General features: G+C 46.4%; 1 protein-coding gene across 1 annotated transcript in view; it reads right to left on the bottom strand.

The window, feature by feature from the left end:
- Nucleotides 1-17,019, bottom strand: part of CPNE8 (copine 8) — a 258,293-nt gene that overhangs the window by 183,418 nt on the left and 57,856 nt on the right. Inside the window, exon 5 of the mRNA XM_029910832.1 lies at nt 7,239-7,278. Within this exon, the coding sequence (XP_029766692.1) occupies nt 7,239-7,278 (40 nt within the window). The remainder of the gene's footprint in view (nt 1-7,238; nt 7,279-17,019) is intronic.

Raw genomic sequence — 17,019 nt, 5'->3', positions numbered from 1 at the left:
GCTTAAAGTCGCATTTTTCAGGAACATAACTACAACGTTAAGTGAGAAGTTACTGTAATGTACGAGGGCATAATGCAGCTCAGAGAAAATGTGACCTCACAGTAACCAACCCAAAAATAAGACCGTACCAACTGAAGTTTGTGGTCATGGATGGTAAGCTCCACAGACCTCACTGGGGAATACATCCATACAAGTCATGGATCTGATCAGGGTGTAGCATCAGAATTCTATAGCTGCAGTGCAAGAAACAAAAAGGGGAGTCCCATGGACAATGGAGACCATTTTAAAAGCATATGGGGATGTTTTCAAAGGCAATGGGTGCCTTGAAGGAAAGCTGCAACTGAAAATAGACCACAAAATAGAACCTGCATGCTGCCCATGAAGGAAAATACCAGTGGCACTTTGTAATTCAGTACTCAAGGAGCTTGGAAGTCTGCAGAGTAGGAGTATCTCACCACCTTCAGAGGCCAGTACAGCCTGGATAAACAGCACGGTGGTGTAAAGAAGTCACCAGACATATTATGCTTCTGCACAGACACACAGACATTGAACCAGGCACTGAAGAGATGTTATCAATTGTGGTCAGTGCATAGCAACATCTTACCAGGACTTCCCAAAGCCAGACTTTACCATCTGATGTGAGGAATGAGTCTGGCATGCTGACAACCTTTGTAACATCATTTGGTCACTACAAATGGCTTTGCATGTTGATGGGCATAAGGTCAGCACCAGAGGTGTTCCAGAGAAGACTCACTGCTTGGGTAATAATGGCAGGTGATAGCCTCATTGTAGTGAAGGGAGTAATTATACAGAAGCTGAATCAGACCATGGCAGAAAACTACAGGCTTTTATACAGGGATACAGGAAGAACATAAAACTGAACCCAGAAAAAAATGGTACTCAGACAGCATGAGGTGACATACATTGGATATCTGCTCATAGCAGAGGGACAAAAGCAGATCCCAACAAGATCAACACAATCAGAGATATGCCAGCTCCAGTGGATGTGAAAGGGTTACAGCACTTCATAGGAACGATAAATTTTCTGACCAAGTTCTGTCCACTCCTGGCTTCAGTAGCGGAACTAATAGGTCAGCTCACTAGGAGGATGTTGAGTGGGACTGGGAAGGTCCCCAACAACAAGCATTTGGCATATGAAACAAATGATAACAGACACCCATCCTAAAGTACTACCAGCCAGGAATGCCAGTGACACTTCAGTGTAACACACTAGATAAAGGATTGGGCATAGCTCCCTTGCAGGAGCAGTCAGTCGCTTATGGCAGCAGAGCCCCATCAGAGACTGAACAGGTGTATGCCCAAATAGACAAGAGCTTCTGGCTGCGGTATTTGGAGTGGAGCAATACCATCAGTACACATATGGCCGGCCCCCGAGTAACGGTGAAATCAGATAACAAACCCTTTGAGACAATAATGCCTTTTTAGTGCTCGAAAGAGATTGCAGCACATGTTGATGCACCTCCAGCTCTGTCCAGTAGAGTTCAAATATTGTCCAGGACAATTACTGTACTGGTGTTAGCTGGCACCCGGAGCAAGATATATATACCCAACATCAGCAAGCTGGGGGAAGGGGATTAGGACGCCAAATCCACTGACATGATGCACAACTTCCCAGTTTCTACAGCAAAGCTGATGGAAATCAAAGAGGCTACAGAAAAGGCCATCCAACTACAGGTGGTCAAGAGAGCGATACTAGTAGGGTGGCCAGAACACAAAAGCCAACTACATTTGATTCTGCTGATTTGCAGTCTCTTGGTTCCCAACAAAACGTTGCCATTATCCGGAAGTAGCAGAAAAAAAAAGGTAAACAGACCCTTAAGGAACTTCACGGTGAGCAAAGACAAAAAAAGGGGGAGGGTGGGGAGTGAAAGGTTGTAATGGCAGCCAGATGAACTTTGATTGAGTTCAGTGATAAACCCAGGAGTTTTAGATTTAGCAGGAAATAAAAAGAGTGGGTGTAAGGTGAAACTCAAGAGGAAGTATGGATTACACCAGGCTTAAAAATGTTTCCACTTCTGGTGGTAAATTTTCCTTGTGATGGGTTTTCTACTGATGATCAGTTCTGCTTGGAGAGAGCTATCTCGGAGCCAGGCTTTGAAGTGAATTAATGAGAGGTTGGGTGAGTCATGGCTCCTGATTCCTGGGTGAGGAGGTCTGCTGTCAGAGGAAGGCAGAGAGGCAGTTGCAGAGACTGGGAATCATACCTGTTTTTGGCCAGGATGGCACTATGAAGATGGCCACCAGTCTCTCTTGCTCAGAACCTTGAGGAGCGACAGAGATGGGGGAATAAGGATATAGTAATATTCAAAGCCAACGGGTAAGGACAGCATCTCCCAACAACTTGCAACTGTGTCCTCCTTTCAAGCAGAACCTTTGAGACTTCATATAGGACGGTGTCAACATAGAGATCTACCTCTGGTGAGTACGAGTTAAGAGAAATTTTCTGAAATACTGCCTTGTTCAGCACCCACTTGTGGTCATGACAGAAACACTAATCAAGGAGTCCACTATGTTGTTCTGCAATCCCAGTAGATAAATAGCTGAAATCTCTATGCAGTGGGAGGTGCACCAATTCCAAAGTTTATGGATTCTAAGCGTAAGGCTGGGATCTTTCTTCTCCTTGGCTCTTTAATGAATATACTGCTGCTCTATTGTCCAGCATTACTCTGATCAAGTGTCAGGAATTAGCTCCTTCAGCTGAGACTGAGGACTAGCCAGCCCAGTCTCCACGTAAATTAATAAACTTAGCTGGGTTGTGGTAGGACTGCCTGATTGGCTGAAGGGAGCCAGCAGGTCTGCTCAGCAGCAGGTCGTTGGCTGCTCAACACTTATGTCCACAAATGTGATTAATCCCTTGACAGCCTTGTCCCCAGTCTTGCTCCAGCCTTTCCCCTACCTCATTCACAGCCTTGTTCCTGTCTTACTCCAGTCCTCTGCTTCCCTGAGAGCTCCTGACTCCAGCTCCGATGCCTCAGCTTGGCCCTTGGCTCCCACACTAACCACTAGGCATGACTCCTGTGCTAGCCACTGGGCCTGACCACCCACACCACAGTTGTAACATTGAGTGGCCCTTGATGTTGGGTAGGAAGTGATGGCAAGCATATCAGGAGAATGTAACAATGGAAAACCCTTACACTTAGTGGAAGGATCCAAAAGGTCTTTGTGGGAGTTGAGGACCCATTGAGATATTGATACCCCCTTAGACAGATGATGCTTGATGGGTGTGTAGACAGACCTGAGCCAGGCTTGAAGACAACGGGAGTGTAGTCTTGCCAGGGATGTTACAAAAGGACGAGCTGCCACGTGGTCCAGGGGTTGAAGGCAAAACCTTGCTATGGTTTGCAGGCTTTGCTGTATCATGGAAGTGAGACTGTGCATTGCAGTGAACCTATCGGTGGACAAGTATGTTCAGGAAGTAGCGGAGTCCAGACTGGCACCAATGAAGTCTATTGATTGTATAGGTATGAGAATAGATTTTTCTATGTTGAGTCAGATGCCCAAGGAGCGGAAAAAAGATAGGGCCTCGTTGGTTACCAACTGCACTTTGAGAAAGGAGCAATCCTTAAGTAGCTAGTTGTTCTTGTGCTTAGAAAGGCGCCAATCCTAATACAGATGCTGATGCCACTCACTCAAGATTGCTTCTTGGAAGGTTTCTCAGAATGCAACATGGTCTTCTTTGGCAGTGCTAGAGTCGCGATACTGGAAGATGTAAACACCTCAGCAGTACCCATGCTAGGACATGATGTGTCTTTTTTCTCAAGTCTCTTCCCCTTCTTTTGGTCTCTCTTTCCACAAAATGGAATATCTTTCTTTCTGATAGTCTGGAAGACTCTGAGGGTCCCCCAAAGCCTTTTCTTACCGGAGCCAGGATGGTCACCAGAGCTAAGAAAGGCTGAAGACAGGGAAGGCCAAGTTGGAAGGTAGGATCAGACTAGGCAAAGAAGAATGGGGCAGGGGAACTCCGCAAAAGAACAAAGGTATCTTAAATAAATTATGAAATGGAATAAAAATAAAAATTCACGGTCAATTGCAATTTTAAACCAGATTTTAAACATAATAAATTTCATGATTTCTGCTATTTAAATCTGAAATTTCACCATGTTGTAATTGTAGGGGTCCTGACCCAAAAAAGAGTTGGGGGGGGGTGTCGCAAGGTTATTGTAGGAGGGGGTTGAGGTATAGCTACCCTTACTTCTGTGCTGCCTTCAGAGCTGGGCAGCAGGAAAGGCAGAGCCGCCGCCGGCGAGCCACTGCCCGCAGAAGTAAAGATGGCATGGTGTGGTGTGGTATGGTATGGTATGGTATGGTATGGTATGGTATGGTATGGTATGGTATGGTATGGTATGGTATTGCCACCCTTACTCCTGCACTGCTGCTGGCGAGTCGCTGCCTTCAGAGCTGGGCACCCAGCCAGCAGCCACCTCCCTCGAGCCGCCCAGCTCTGAAGACAGCGCAGAAGTAATGGTGACAATACCAAAACTCCCCTAAAATAACCTTGCACACCCCCTGCAACTCCCTTTTGGGTCAGCACCCCCAATTTGAGAAACAATGGTCTCCCCCATTAAATCTGTATAATATAGGGTAAAAGCACACAAAAGACCAGATTTCACGGTCCATGAGGCATTTTTCATGGCCGTGAATTTGGTAGGGCCTTAACTATATACTAAAGAAATAAAAACAAATAAGAGGAAAAAAAACAGCAAGATAGGTAGCTAGCACGCAGACACAACACTCCATCTCAAGCACCTGTGGTTGAGAAGGAATTGGAGTGGCAGCAGGACCACCCCTTCCTACATATTCATGTGCCAGACCAAGAGGGTGCGTAGGATGCAGGCGCAGACCCATGGACACTGCTGACAAAATCTCTGACAAAGAGTGCATGGGTGCACATGTGGAGCACACATAGGGACCATAACTGGAAGAAGCGGTAATATTCGCTCATACTGTCAACCTGTATGAGATTTTCAAAATCACTTATAATTTTGTTATTTCTAAGCATTATTTCATCAAAGCACATTGAAGTCACTCTCAGTTAAGTACTAGGGTCTGCTAAAATGCCCACTGAAATAAATGGGAAATTTTCCAAGGACTTCAATGAATCTTCAATCAGGCCAGAAGTTTGAAATTTTACAATTAAGCCATTTTTAATTACCTAAGCACAGTGAAGCATATTAATTTTCTCAAAACATGGACAAGGTTTGTTTTTCAAGCTTTAGACAACTTTAACTGAATATTTCTCCTTCAAAACACATCCACTTTGGGCTGACAAATGTCAGAACAAAAGACAATTTTATTATTATAGATATAAGCACCTGGAAACAGGATCCAACAACTAACGTGCCTTTAAAGTATATGTTTTAGAATTGTGTGACTAACACATGATGAATACTACTTTAATTTTGCCTCCATTTCAGTGGACCAAATTCTAAAATGTAATAATTAATTATAATTATTTATGAATTTCTATTCTATTGTGTGTTCTACATGAATAGCCTTTGAACCTTTTCTCTACCCTCCCCATTTTCCTTCCCCGGAGCATCCCACACCCGGAACAGCCCAGCATCCAGGGGCTTCTCTGATCAGCCCTTCCTCTTCTGTTTCCTCAGGCTCCCCTTGGTCCTTCTAGGCCAGAGCCCCCCTTCACTCCACTGGCAGGAGACAGACCACAGCCCCTGAAGCTGGGAAGGCTGGGACAAAAGCCCTTTGCAGGGGTGAGGGGTCTCCCTCCTACCCACTCTGAGTGAAAGTGACATTTGAATCCATCCAGGGCCCTATGGAAGTTATGAAATTTGGCTCATTCCCTCTGCCCTCTACCCCCAAATGGCAGCTCAGTGAGTGGGGCTGGGCTTAGGGAACCCCCTGCCTCTCCCAAGGAGAGATCCCCTATAGCCAACAAACAGACCTCACCCACCCTTTCTGTCACCCTACCATAGCCCCACTCCAATTCTCTGACCCCCAAATTACCCCCATTCCCATTCATTGCTCCCCAGAATAACCTCTTATAATATATATGGAGATATACCTACCTCATAGAACTGGAGGGGACCCTGAAAGGTCATCGAGTCTGGGACCCTGTCTTCAATAGCAGGACCAAGTACTGATTTTGCCCCAGATCCCTAAGTGGCCCCCCTCAAGGACTGAACTCACAACCCTGGGTTTAGCAGGCCAATGCTCAAACCACCTCTTCCTGTCACAACAAATAAACCACTCACCTTCCCAAAAATATGGAACCCTTCCCCCCATCCATATTATAAGATCCATTGAAAAGAGCCTGTGATTGATTTTTTTTTTTTTTTAAGGTTTTGACAAGTAGTTTAAAAGATTTACTGAATTCTACAAATATTTGCTTTGGTTTGTGTGGGTTATGTGGACATATATTTAAAAAAATGCAAAACAGAAATGCCTTTAATTTAAAAAGATGATATTCCACATTTAAATCATTGTCCTTTTTTAATTGGTGGAGATTCTTGAGATGCAGCATCTTGATTTTTTAACTCTCTCTTGAATATAGATTATAATGAAACAGTCTCTGCAACCCAAAATTTCTGAATCACTTAAATGTCAGAGCCAAACCACTCTCCCCACCCCGCAGCCCCAGCAAACCTACCCTTTTTCTTCCCCAAATGAGCTGTAGAGTTCCCTGCAGGTGCCTGCACAATGCTCCCAATGAACCTCTTCTACCCTGTTCTTCCAAACAGACTACAGATTCTCAGGGATTCCTCCTCCAAAGTCTCCCTTCACTTATTAATAAAATAGTTATACTCAACAGATATTACAGCCTCTCTATCATGCTCTAGTATATCTGAATTAAAATACTGCATAATCTGGAACTTTTCCTTTCCATGACGCTACAAGTGCTAAAGATTTCTAGTTAGAAAAATCCATGCACCAGCAAGTAGATTGCCTCAACTCTTGGGCCCCACAAAAGTGTCAATAAGGAGATGATGTCCTTCATTTATCTAAACAGATATTAACTTTTAAAAAAATATGTCCATTCCCAATGTACATTCTGCATGATGGACATGTAAAAATCCCATTTTAGCAAAGAGTTATGCACATCTAAATCACAACACACCACAATCCCTGTATTTGTGTCTGCTGCATTTGACACTATTTGCCGGTAAATACCATAAACGTTCTAGAAGATAGCGTAACTTTTTAATTACAAGATAAGGAAAAAACCCATAATAAATAGAGTATTATAACCATCCACTTACATGCTTTGATAGGTTGGGACTCTTTGAATCAACATCATACCTAAAGAATTAAAGAAAAACAATTACTCCCAGGTGGCAGCGTTAAGGAAATGTAAAAACAGACATTCCAGTGTATTCACATACACAAAACAAATATGCAGAATTGATATAAAGACTTTTGAATAGAAACTTCAGTAGTAAATGAGAAACCCTCATACCAGAAAAAAAGGTTACTAACCTGTTCCATAAAAAAAACGGTTATCTACCTTTAGTAATTGTTGTTCTTCTAGATGTGTTGCTCATGTCCATTCCATTCTAGGTGCGCAGTCGTCGGAGATTTTTGCCTTAGCGGTATCTGGAGGGTCAACAGTGGCGCCCCCTTGAGTGGCGCGCTCATGCGCCGGTATATCAGGTGCCACCGACCCTACTCCCTCTCAGTTCCTTTTTGCCAGCAACTCCGACAGAGGGGCAGGAAGATGGGTAATGGAATGGACATGAGCAACACATCTTGAAGAACAGTTACAAAAGGTAGATAACCGTTTTTCTTAAAGTGATTTCTCATGTCGATTCCATTCTAGGTGACTCACAAGCAGTGCCAATGGAGATGGGCTCGGAGTTCACGGTCTTGCAGCATTGCCCTGCCGAAGTCAGCATCGTCCTGGGCCTGCTGTGTCAGCACATAATGGGACGTAAATGTGGACAGATGTCCAAGTAGCAGCTCTACAGAGCTCCTGGATTGGCACCAGGGCTAAGGCCACAGATGACACTTGGTCTCTAGTCGAGTGCGCTTTGACTATTGCCGGTGGAGGCACACTCGCCAGCTCGTAGCAGTACTGGATGCAGGCTGTGATCCAGGACGAAATCCTTTGAGCAGACAGAGAGCAACCTTTAATCCTATCTGCCACGAACAACTATGTTGACTTACAGAACGGCAGTGTCCTAGCAATGTGGAAAGCCAGAGCCCTCCGGACATCCAGGGCGTGTAACCTGCCCTCCGCTTCAGATTTATGGGGCTGCGGAAAGACGACCAGTAAGAAAATACCCTGTCCAGTATGAAATTGGGAAAGTACCTTGGGCAGGAATGCCAGGTGCAGCCACAGCTGGACCTTGTCTTTGTAGAACACTGGTACAGGGTGGTTCTGACATAAGCGCTCTGAGCTCAGGCACACGGTGGACAGACAGAACTGACACCAGGAACACCACTTTCCAGGAGAGAAGGACAAAAGAGCAGGAAGCCAGAGGTTCGAATGGAGGCCCCATGAGCCTTGACAGCACTAGATTCAAATCCCTGGGAGGAACAGAATCCCAGATATGAGGGTAAAGATGCTCCAGACCTTTCAGGAACTGGGCCATCATGTCATGAGTGAAGACCGACCTGTCTTGGAATGGAGGGTGGAAAGCTGAAATAGCAGCCAGGTGGACCATGACTGACAACAGGGACAAGCCCTGAAGTTTGAGGTGCAAAAGATAGACCAGGATCACCTGCAGCGAGGCCTGCTCAGCCCGGACGCACCGAACCGAGCATGTGAATCTTTTCCACTTTGCCCAATAGGTCGCTCTGGTGGAGTACTTTCTGCTTCCCAGCAAGACCTGTTGCACCCGGGTCGAGCATTCCGCCATGCAGCAGCCACGCCGTCAAGTGCAGCGCCTCCAAGTTTGGGTGCAGGAGACTGCTGTGGTTCTGGGACAGCATGTCCGGCCAGAGAGGGAGTTGCAGCGGCTTGGCTACCGAAAGGTTGCTGGTGAGGCCACTTGGGGGCTATCAGGATAACCCTCGCCCTATCCTGTTTGATCTTTTATGAGGACTCTGAATCAATGGCACTGGTGGGAAGGCGTACATCTGGGCTCCCACCCACGGAAGCAGGAAAGCATCTGACAGGGAACCCCTGTCCATCCCCTGGAGCGAACAGAATACATGGCATTTCCTGTTCTGGCGGGATGTGAACAAGTCCACCTGGGGAGTTCCCCACTTTCAGAAGATCATATTGGGTGACTCCGGATGGAGCGACCACTTGTGCTGAGATGAAAAGGTCCTCCTGAGGCGATCTGCTAGCACATTCTTGGTGCCGGGCAGGTGCGCAGCTACCAGATTAATGGCATGCCGTACGCAGAAGGGCCAAAGGCTGAGAGCTTCTTGGCAGAGGGTTGACGACCTGGCTCCACCTGTTTGTTCATGTAGTACATTGCAGTGGTATTGTCCGTGGGAACCTGCACCACCTTGCCCCTCAGGTGGGGTAAGAAAGCCCGGCAGGCCAGGCAAACCACTCTGAGCTGCCTGACGTTGATGTGGAGGGCTAGACTGTCCCGCAACCATCGGCTTTGGGTGCTCAGCTCGCCCAGGTGGGCTTCCCAGCCCAGACCCAAAGCAACATAGAGCAGGGTCAGCAATGGGAATAGGGTCAAAAAAGGGACTCCCTCCAACACCGACCCAGTATTCCACCACCAATCGAGGGATGACAAGATGTGATCCGGCACCCTGACTATCCAGTCTAAATCATGTCTGTTGGGGATGTAAACTGACGCCAGCCATGCTTGCAGACGCCGGAGGTGGAGCCGGGCAGGACTGACCACATATGTACAGTCTGCCATGTGGCCCAGCAACCACAGGCAAGTGAAAGATGTAGTGAGCGGGAGGTTCTTCACCTGGGATATGAGGTCCAACATGGCCTGAAAACGCACCTACGGGAGGAAGGCTCTGGCTCAGGTGGAATCGAGAACCACTTCTATGAACTCTGTGTGTTGGACCGGCTTTAAGTTGGATTTTTTCTCGTTTATCAACAGGCCCAGGTTGTGGCAGATGGAACGAACCAGATAGAGACTTCTCTGCACTTGATCCCGAGACCTGCCCTTGATGAGCCAGTTGTCAAGATACGGGAAGACCTGGACTCCTTGACACATGAGGTAAGCGACTACTGGCGCCATACATTTTGTAATGACCTTTGGAGTCGATGAAAGGCCAGAGGGGAGAGCCATAAATTGGAAATGGTGTTCGCCCACCATAAAACAGAGGAAACATCTGTGACCTTGAAATATGGAGATGTGGAAATAGGCACCTTCAAAGTCGAGGGCGGCGTACCTGTCTCCTGGATCCAGGGAGGGGATAGAGGCCAAGGAGACCATGCAAAACTTCAACTTTTTGAGAGACTTGTTGAAACGTTGCAAGTCCCCTTTTACTTTCGGAATTAGAAAGTAGCAGGAGAACCCCTTTCGTGTTCCCAGGGACCTCCTCCACTGCCCTTCTTGAATGAGAAGTTGCTTGTGAGAAGGGTCCCTGATGAGGGAGGGACAGCTGAAAACTGCAGGGTGCAACCATGAGACACTATGTCTGAGGTGACTTGGGACCAGGCCGAACGGAAGGGACAAAGACGGTTGAGGAAAGAGCAGGGCGGATCCTCAAAGGTGACTGGGGCGCCATTCTCGACCACACCCACAAAACGAGCATTTCTGGCCCTCGGGGTGTTTTACCAGGTCAGGTTGCACGGGTGAGCGGGAGTAGGAAGGGCGACAGCAGCTGTCCCTTCTTCTTGCAGATCCCTCACGAGACTGTCAAGACCTAGGCGGCAGGGGCGACCGGAACTACTTTCTTGCAAGCTGTGGGGTATGCATGCCCAGCAAGCTAAGAGTGCAGTCTAGATGAGGGGCTGAACTGGGCTTCAGTGCCGGAGGAATCTCCTTTCAGTGACCACGGTTGGGCCGTCGATGCCTGGGTCTGTTTACTGACCGTCACCATCAAAGACCGGTGCCCCGAGCGAAGTGATCAGTGCCGGTAACAAGGGGACCAGGCCGCTGCTGGGGGGCGGGGGGAAAACAGAGACAAGATGGGGATCGCTCCCACAAGGCAGGCGACAGGGAACTGCACCTAAAGGACAATCAGTGGGAGGGCAAGCAGCGTCGGTAGTACAGAGACCAGCGTCTTGCTCTAGGCGATCTGCATCGAGATGGTGGCAACCGCAAACATGGTGAACGAGGATGAGCCCCAGAGGACCTGATCTGCGACTTCGGCACGGAGGTGGAAAGCGGTACTTTGTCAGAGGATCGGTGATGCTCCCGTGCCACCTGAGGAGTCTTAGCTGCTGACTTGCCCTCGTGGGGAGCCTTTGCCAGTTCCTCGAGCACATGCAGCATCAGCAGCGCAGGCGAGACCTGTGCTCTCTCGGCACCAGGGGAGTCTGTGAAGGCGTTGGTGCTGCCAGGGTTTTTGGTCCCATACCGCTCCCAGGAGTCAGTGGTGGACCTTTCACAGGGCTAAGGGCCCCGACTGGAGAGGTACAAGCACACGGCTGCAGAGTGGCCAGGTAGCCTGAAGCAGGTGCCTTGCCTGGTGCCGGGGAGCCATGTTTTTTGGTCGTCTTTTTGGGCACCGGCGATGGGGGCACACTGCACATCAAGGCCGAGGTACTTGGCGAGTCCTTGCGGGGCTGCACGGAGGCCAGACACAGGGCGGACTCCATGAGGCGAGCCCGTAGCTGAATGTACACTTCAATGTTTTGTTTAGTTTTTAAATTACAGTATTAAGATTTCATACATTTAAAAAAATTAAAAGCCATTATAAGGTGTTGGGGATCACTATGCAGGTTTGCCTTCCTAAGTGATAGTACTCCACATGGGTTTCCACCTGCCACCCATCTTGTCCAAGACAACAGATTCTAAAGTCTTGGTAAGTAACAAACAGCTCTTTATTGAGGAAACAAAGTTACAAAACACTGAAGCTCTGCTGATCAGACAGAGTCACGGTGGGGTAACCTCTCCAGCAGATAACTCCAACAAACTACTAAAACCACACAGCTTATATTTACTAAAGGCCATGTCTACACTACAAAATTATGTTGACCTAGGTAATGTCAGCATACAGCTGTCAGAGTTATTACATTGCTTGTGCGTGTGCATACTACGCTCCTTTTTGTTAGCGATGCACATCCTCACCAGAAGTGCTTGTATCAATGCAGAATGCAGTGCACCACGGGTAGCTATCTCACCGTGCAACTTGCCACCATCCAGTGCAGGGTGTTTTAGGACATTTTTGCAATGCTTCATGAAGCCGAAATGAGTCACACAAGGGTGTCTAGGAGCATGTGTTCAATTTCCCACAATGCAGTGTTCTCCATCCTATAATTTCATCTGTATCTTATATTTTTGCCTCTTTTCAAAATCCCCACAAATCCATGCATCCATCCTCACTGTCCACCATCTTTGACAGAAGCTCAGACTCTGCACATCTCTGCACTACTGTCAAGAGCATTGCATGCACCGGGTACCTGATCCTGCAGTATTTGTAGAGCCGCAAGAAGAGCTGTGGGGAACATGATGAGTCCTTGGAAGCTAGATTGCTGTGGGACATAGAAACAATTCAAGATGGTTGGCGGTATTCACGGAGCAGCTGCAGATGGTGGAACGCTGTTTCTGGCCCCGAGAAACAAGCACTGACTGGTGAGATTGCATTATCATGCAGGTTTGGGATGACTAGCAGTAGCTGCAGAATTTTCAGATGCACAAGGCCACATTCTTGGATCTGTGCCAAACTCACTCCAGCCCTCCAATGCAGGGACACCAAAATGAGAGCTGTGCTGACAGTTGAGAAATAAGTGGTGATTGCACTGTGGAAACTTGCAGTGCGAGATTACTGACTGACTGGTAGCAATCAATTTGGAATCAGGAAATCCACAACAGGAGCAACTGTCATGCAAGCGTGCAGCGCCATTAATCACCTCCTGTTACACAGGACTAGGACTCTGGGTAATATGCAGGACATAATGGATGGTTTTGCTGCAACGGTGTTCCCAAACTGGAGTGGGGCGATAGATGGCACACATATCCCTATTTTAGCACCAGACCTCCTTGCTACGGAGTACATCAACAGAAAGGGCTACTTTTCTATGCTAATGCAAGTGCTGGTGGATCACTTTACCACGATGAATGCATTTTAAAGAACGCAGGACTGTTCAGAAAGCTGCAAGCAGGGACTTTCTTTCCCGAGCGGCGGATTACCATTGAAAATGTTGAAATGCCAATCAGTGGACATGAGAGACCCAGCATATGCCTTACTCCCAGGGCTAATGAAGTCATACACCAGCCACCGCAACAGCACCAAGGAGCACTTCAACTACAGGCTCATCAGGTGGAGAATGACAGTTGAATGTGCCTTTAGTCATTTGAAGAGTTGCCAGCGTTGTCTAATTATGAGATTGGTTATGAGATTGGACCTCCGTGAAAAAAAATCTCATTAATTATAGCTGCCTTCTGTGTCCTACAAAATATCTGTGAAGCAAAGGGGGAAGATTCCTCTGGGATGGAGTGGCTGTCTGCTGAATTTGAACAGCCAGATACAAAGGCTACAAGTAGAACTCAATACCAAGCTAGATGGGCTCAGGGAGGCTTTGAAAGAACATTTTAATAGTGAGCCAGAGTGGTATTACTCCTAGGAGAATTCTGCACCATTGCATGGGCGCAGAATTCATGCTGTCCACAGATTTCTTTGCTTCCCCACACAAAAATGACTTCTAAGGGTAAGCAAAGGGAAGCTGCAAGAATGGTCACTCGCTCCTCCTGGGCACCCCAGAGCAGCCAAAAATCAACGCAGGGAGGGGGGCTGGGCCTGTGTTCTTGGGGAGATGTCAATCACTGTTGGGGGGCGTGGATGAGTGAGCGAATGAACGAGAAAGAAACTATCCCACTGGCTCACTATTGCGGCGTGCTTGGCGTGGAGGGGCAGGGCTTCGGGGTATTTGGAGGCAGGTGATATGCAGGCTCTGTCCCCTCAGGCAGAGCACAATGTAGCAGCCTGCCTGATCTGTAGCAGATCTGTAGCAGATCTGCAGCTTCGCATTGGAGGGATTGTTGGCCTCCCTGGCCTTCTGGTACACCTGCCGCAGATCCTTAGCTTTCACACAGCACCGCTGCTGGTCACTGTTGTAGCCCTTCTTCTGCATACCCCAAGCAATCTGCTCATAGATGTCAATGTTTCTACAGCTGGATCGGAGCTATCCCTGCAAAGCCTCTTCACCCACAGACCCAGGACATCCAACACCTCCAGTGTACTCCAGACCAGAGCACATCTGCAGTGTGTTGCCGACATGGTAAGCTGGGCGGTTGCACATAGCAATCGAGAGCTGCTAGGTTTGCTCACAAAGCTGAGAGACCAGGAAAAGGAATTTCAAAAATTCGTGGGGCTTTCCAAGGAGTCTTCACTTCCTGTCTACATGTTCCCTGGGCAGCGGAGCTCACAACAATGACCTGAGCGGTCACTGTAGGGCATTATGGGACAGCTCCTGGAAGCTAGCAACAGTCAACATAAGTAACACAGTGTCTACAATGGTGTACTACATGGTGTCAACCTAACTAAACTGACCATTCTATGCCTCTTGAGGAGGTGGTATTAAGTCAGAGTAGCAGGGCAGTTACGTCAGCGGGACCAAAATTTAAAGAAGTGTAGAACATCCACAGTCAAGAACATAAGAAGGGCCATACTGGGTCAGACCAAAGGTCCATCTAGTCCAGTATCCTGTCTTTCGACAGCGGACAAAGCCATGTGCCCCAGAGGGAATGAACAGGTAATCATCAAGTGATCCATCCCCTGTTGATTTCTGACAAGAGGGTCTGCTTCTCTCCCATAATATTTTAACATAAACATTCATCTTCTCTTCCATTCCAGAGATAAGCAAGAGTCTTCACCAGCATCACCTATTAAAGGCTTCAAACTTCTTATGAGTAGCATTAATTTCCCACAAGTCACATCCATAAATTGCTATGGAAGAAAAGTTTTTCACCAGCTGAACCTTCATACATTTCAAGATGCCATTGTTTTTCCAAACTTTTGTAAAGGAGGCCATGACTGGGAGGGCCATTCCTACTCTTCTTCTGATTTCTTTAGAACAGCATCCACGGTTGGATATGTATAATTCCAGATAACTGAATTCACCTGTTGCCTCTACAACTGGACTATTGATTGTAATGTCCACTTGCATCCTGTTTTTGTTAATCATGTCAACGTGCATGCCTTTCACTTTTGCTTCATTCATTCAGGGATAGTCCACATTCCTCAACCTATCCTTGCAACAAAGCCCATTGCCAACTCTGTCCACATAGCTATTCAAGGGACACCATCATAGGATCTAATCACATCAGCCACACCATCAGGGGCTCGTTCACCTGCACATCTACCAATGTGATATATGCCATTATGTGCCAGCAATGCCCCTCTGCCGCCAAACCGGACAGTCTTTACGCAAAAGAATAAATGGACACAAATCAGATGTCAAGAATTAGAATATTCAAAAACCAGTCGGAGAACACTTCAACTTCCCTGGACACTTAATTACAGACCTAAAAGTTGCAACTCTTCAACAACAAAAACTTCAAAAACAGACTAACAAGAAACTGTAGAACTGCAGAACTGGAATTAATTTGCAAACTGGACACCATTAAATTAGGCTTGAATAAAGACTGGGAGTGGATGGGTCACTACACAAACTAAAAACTATTTCCCCATGCTAATTTTTCCCCTACTGTTACTCACACCTTCTTGTCAACTGTTTGAAATGGGCCATCCTGATTATCACTACAAAAGTATTTTTTCTCCTGCTGATAATAGCCCACCTTAATTGATTAGTTGGTATGGCAACCCCCATTTTTTCATGTTCTCTGTATATATCTTCCTACTGTATTTTCCACTGCATGCATCTGATGAAGTGGGTTTTAGCCCACGAAAGCTTATGCCCAAATAAATTTGTAGTCTCTAAGGTGCTGCAAGTACTCCTCATTCTTATTCTTCACAAACTGTTTTCACAGGCTACATTTGTTGCATTGCATTGGTTGTTGTAGAAAAGAGCACCATGTCATCAGAGTATCTGAAGTTGATTAAAAAGGTCCACCAGTGGAAATCCCAGCTTTGTCTAGTCTGAAAACCTTTCAGGCCTCATCTCATAGTGAATTTCTGCGTGAACATTGAAAAGACTTGGCGACAGATATAAATCGATCCCCGCTGGATCAATCACTGCCCGCCAATCTGGTGTGTAGTGTAGACAAGCCCATAGGAAATGGCAGTTTTACGGTTGCCTGCCCCACCTTAATTCTGCCTCCTTGTGCATTTAACTGGGCATATTCATTCTCTCTCTCTCCCCCTATGTTTTGCCATCTATAAAACAGAGATAAGAATACTCACCCACTTTATGAAGTACTTTGAGATATACAAAGGGAGTTATTATTATGGATTATTACTACTATTTCCATGTAGACAGCATCTGGCTTAGTTCATCAAGAATATCAAAAGGCCCTATTTTTTCCCATAGAATTTGTACCTATAGGTAGCACAAGGAGACATCTTCTTGGATGTGTTTATTCTGTAAATGGCTTAACCCTCAGATTATATGTAGGAGGATAAAAACTACAGAAAAAAATAGGAAGGACAGAATTAGGCTATTATTTGGAACAATGTCAAATTTCAGTCGCTTCTTAAACAATTATCTCCAACTTAAAATGCCAAGCCAGTATTATCAGATGTACACTTGTATCTGTGGGTGGAGTCATGTCTTATTTTGATTAAAAAAAACTAAATCTGCAATTAATGTGTGATAATTTACACTTGGAGCGTTTGCTTCACACCTTGTTTGCTAATATGCCACAAGTACATTTACCATTTCATAACAATTTAATGAATTTTTAAGTTTTTCAAAACTCTGATCTTATAAAAGATTTTATAAAAACAAAGCAATACTTTTAACCACTAGACATCCACTCATTCCTCACACTCGCTCGTAATGGCTTACCATTTTACATAATTATTCGATTTGGATAAATATAAATCACC

The sequence above is a fragment of the Terrapene carolina genome, unplaced genomic scaffold, assembly GCF_002925995.2.
Source record: "Terrapene carolina triunguis isolate 2854851 unplaced genomic scaffold, T_m_triunguis-2.0 Scaffold68, whole genome shotgun sequence".
NCBI classification, from domain to species: Eukaryota; Metazoa; Chordata; order Testudines; family Emydidae; genus Terrapene; species Terrapene triunguis.
This window is presented reverse-complemented; position numbering and strand designations above follow the sequence as displayed.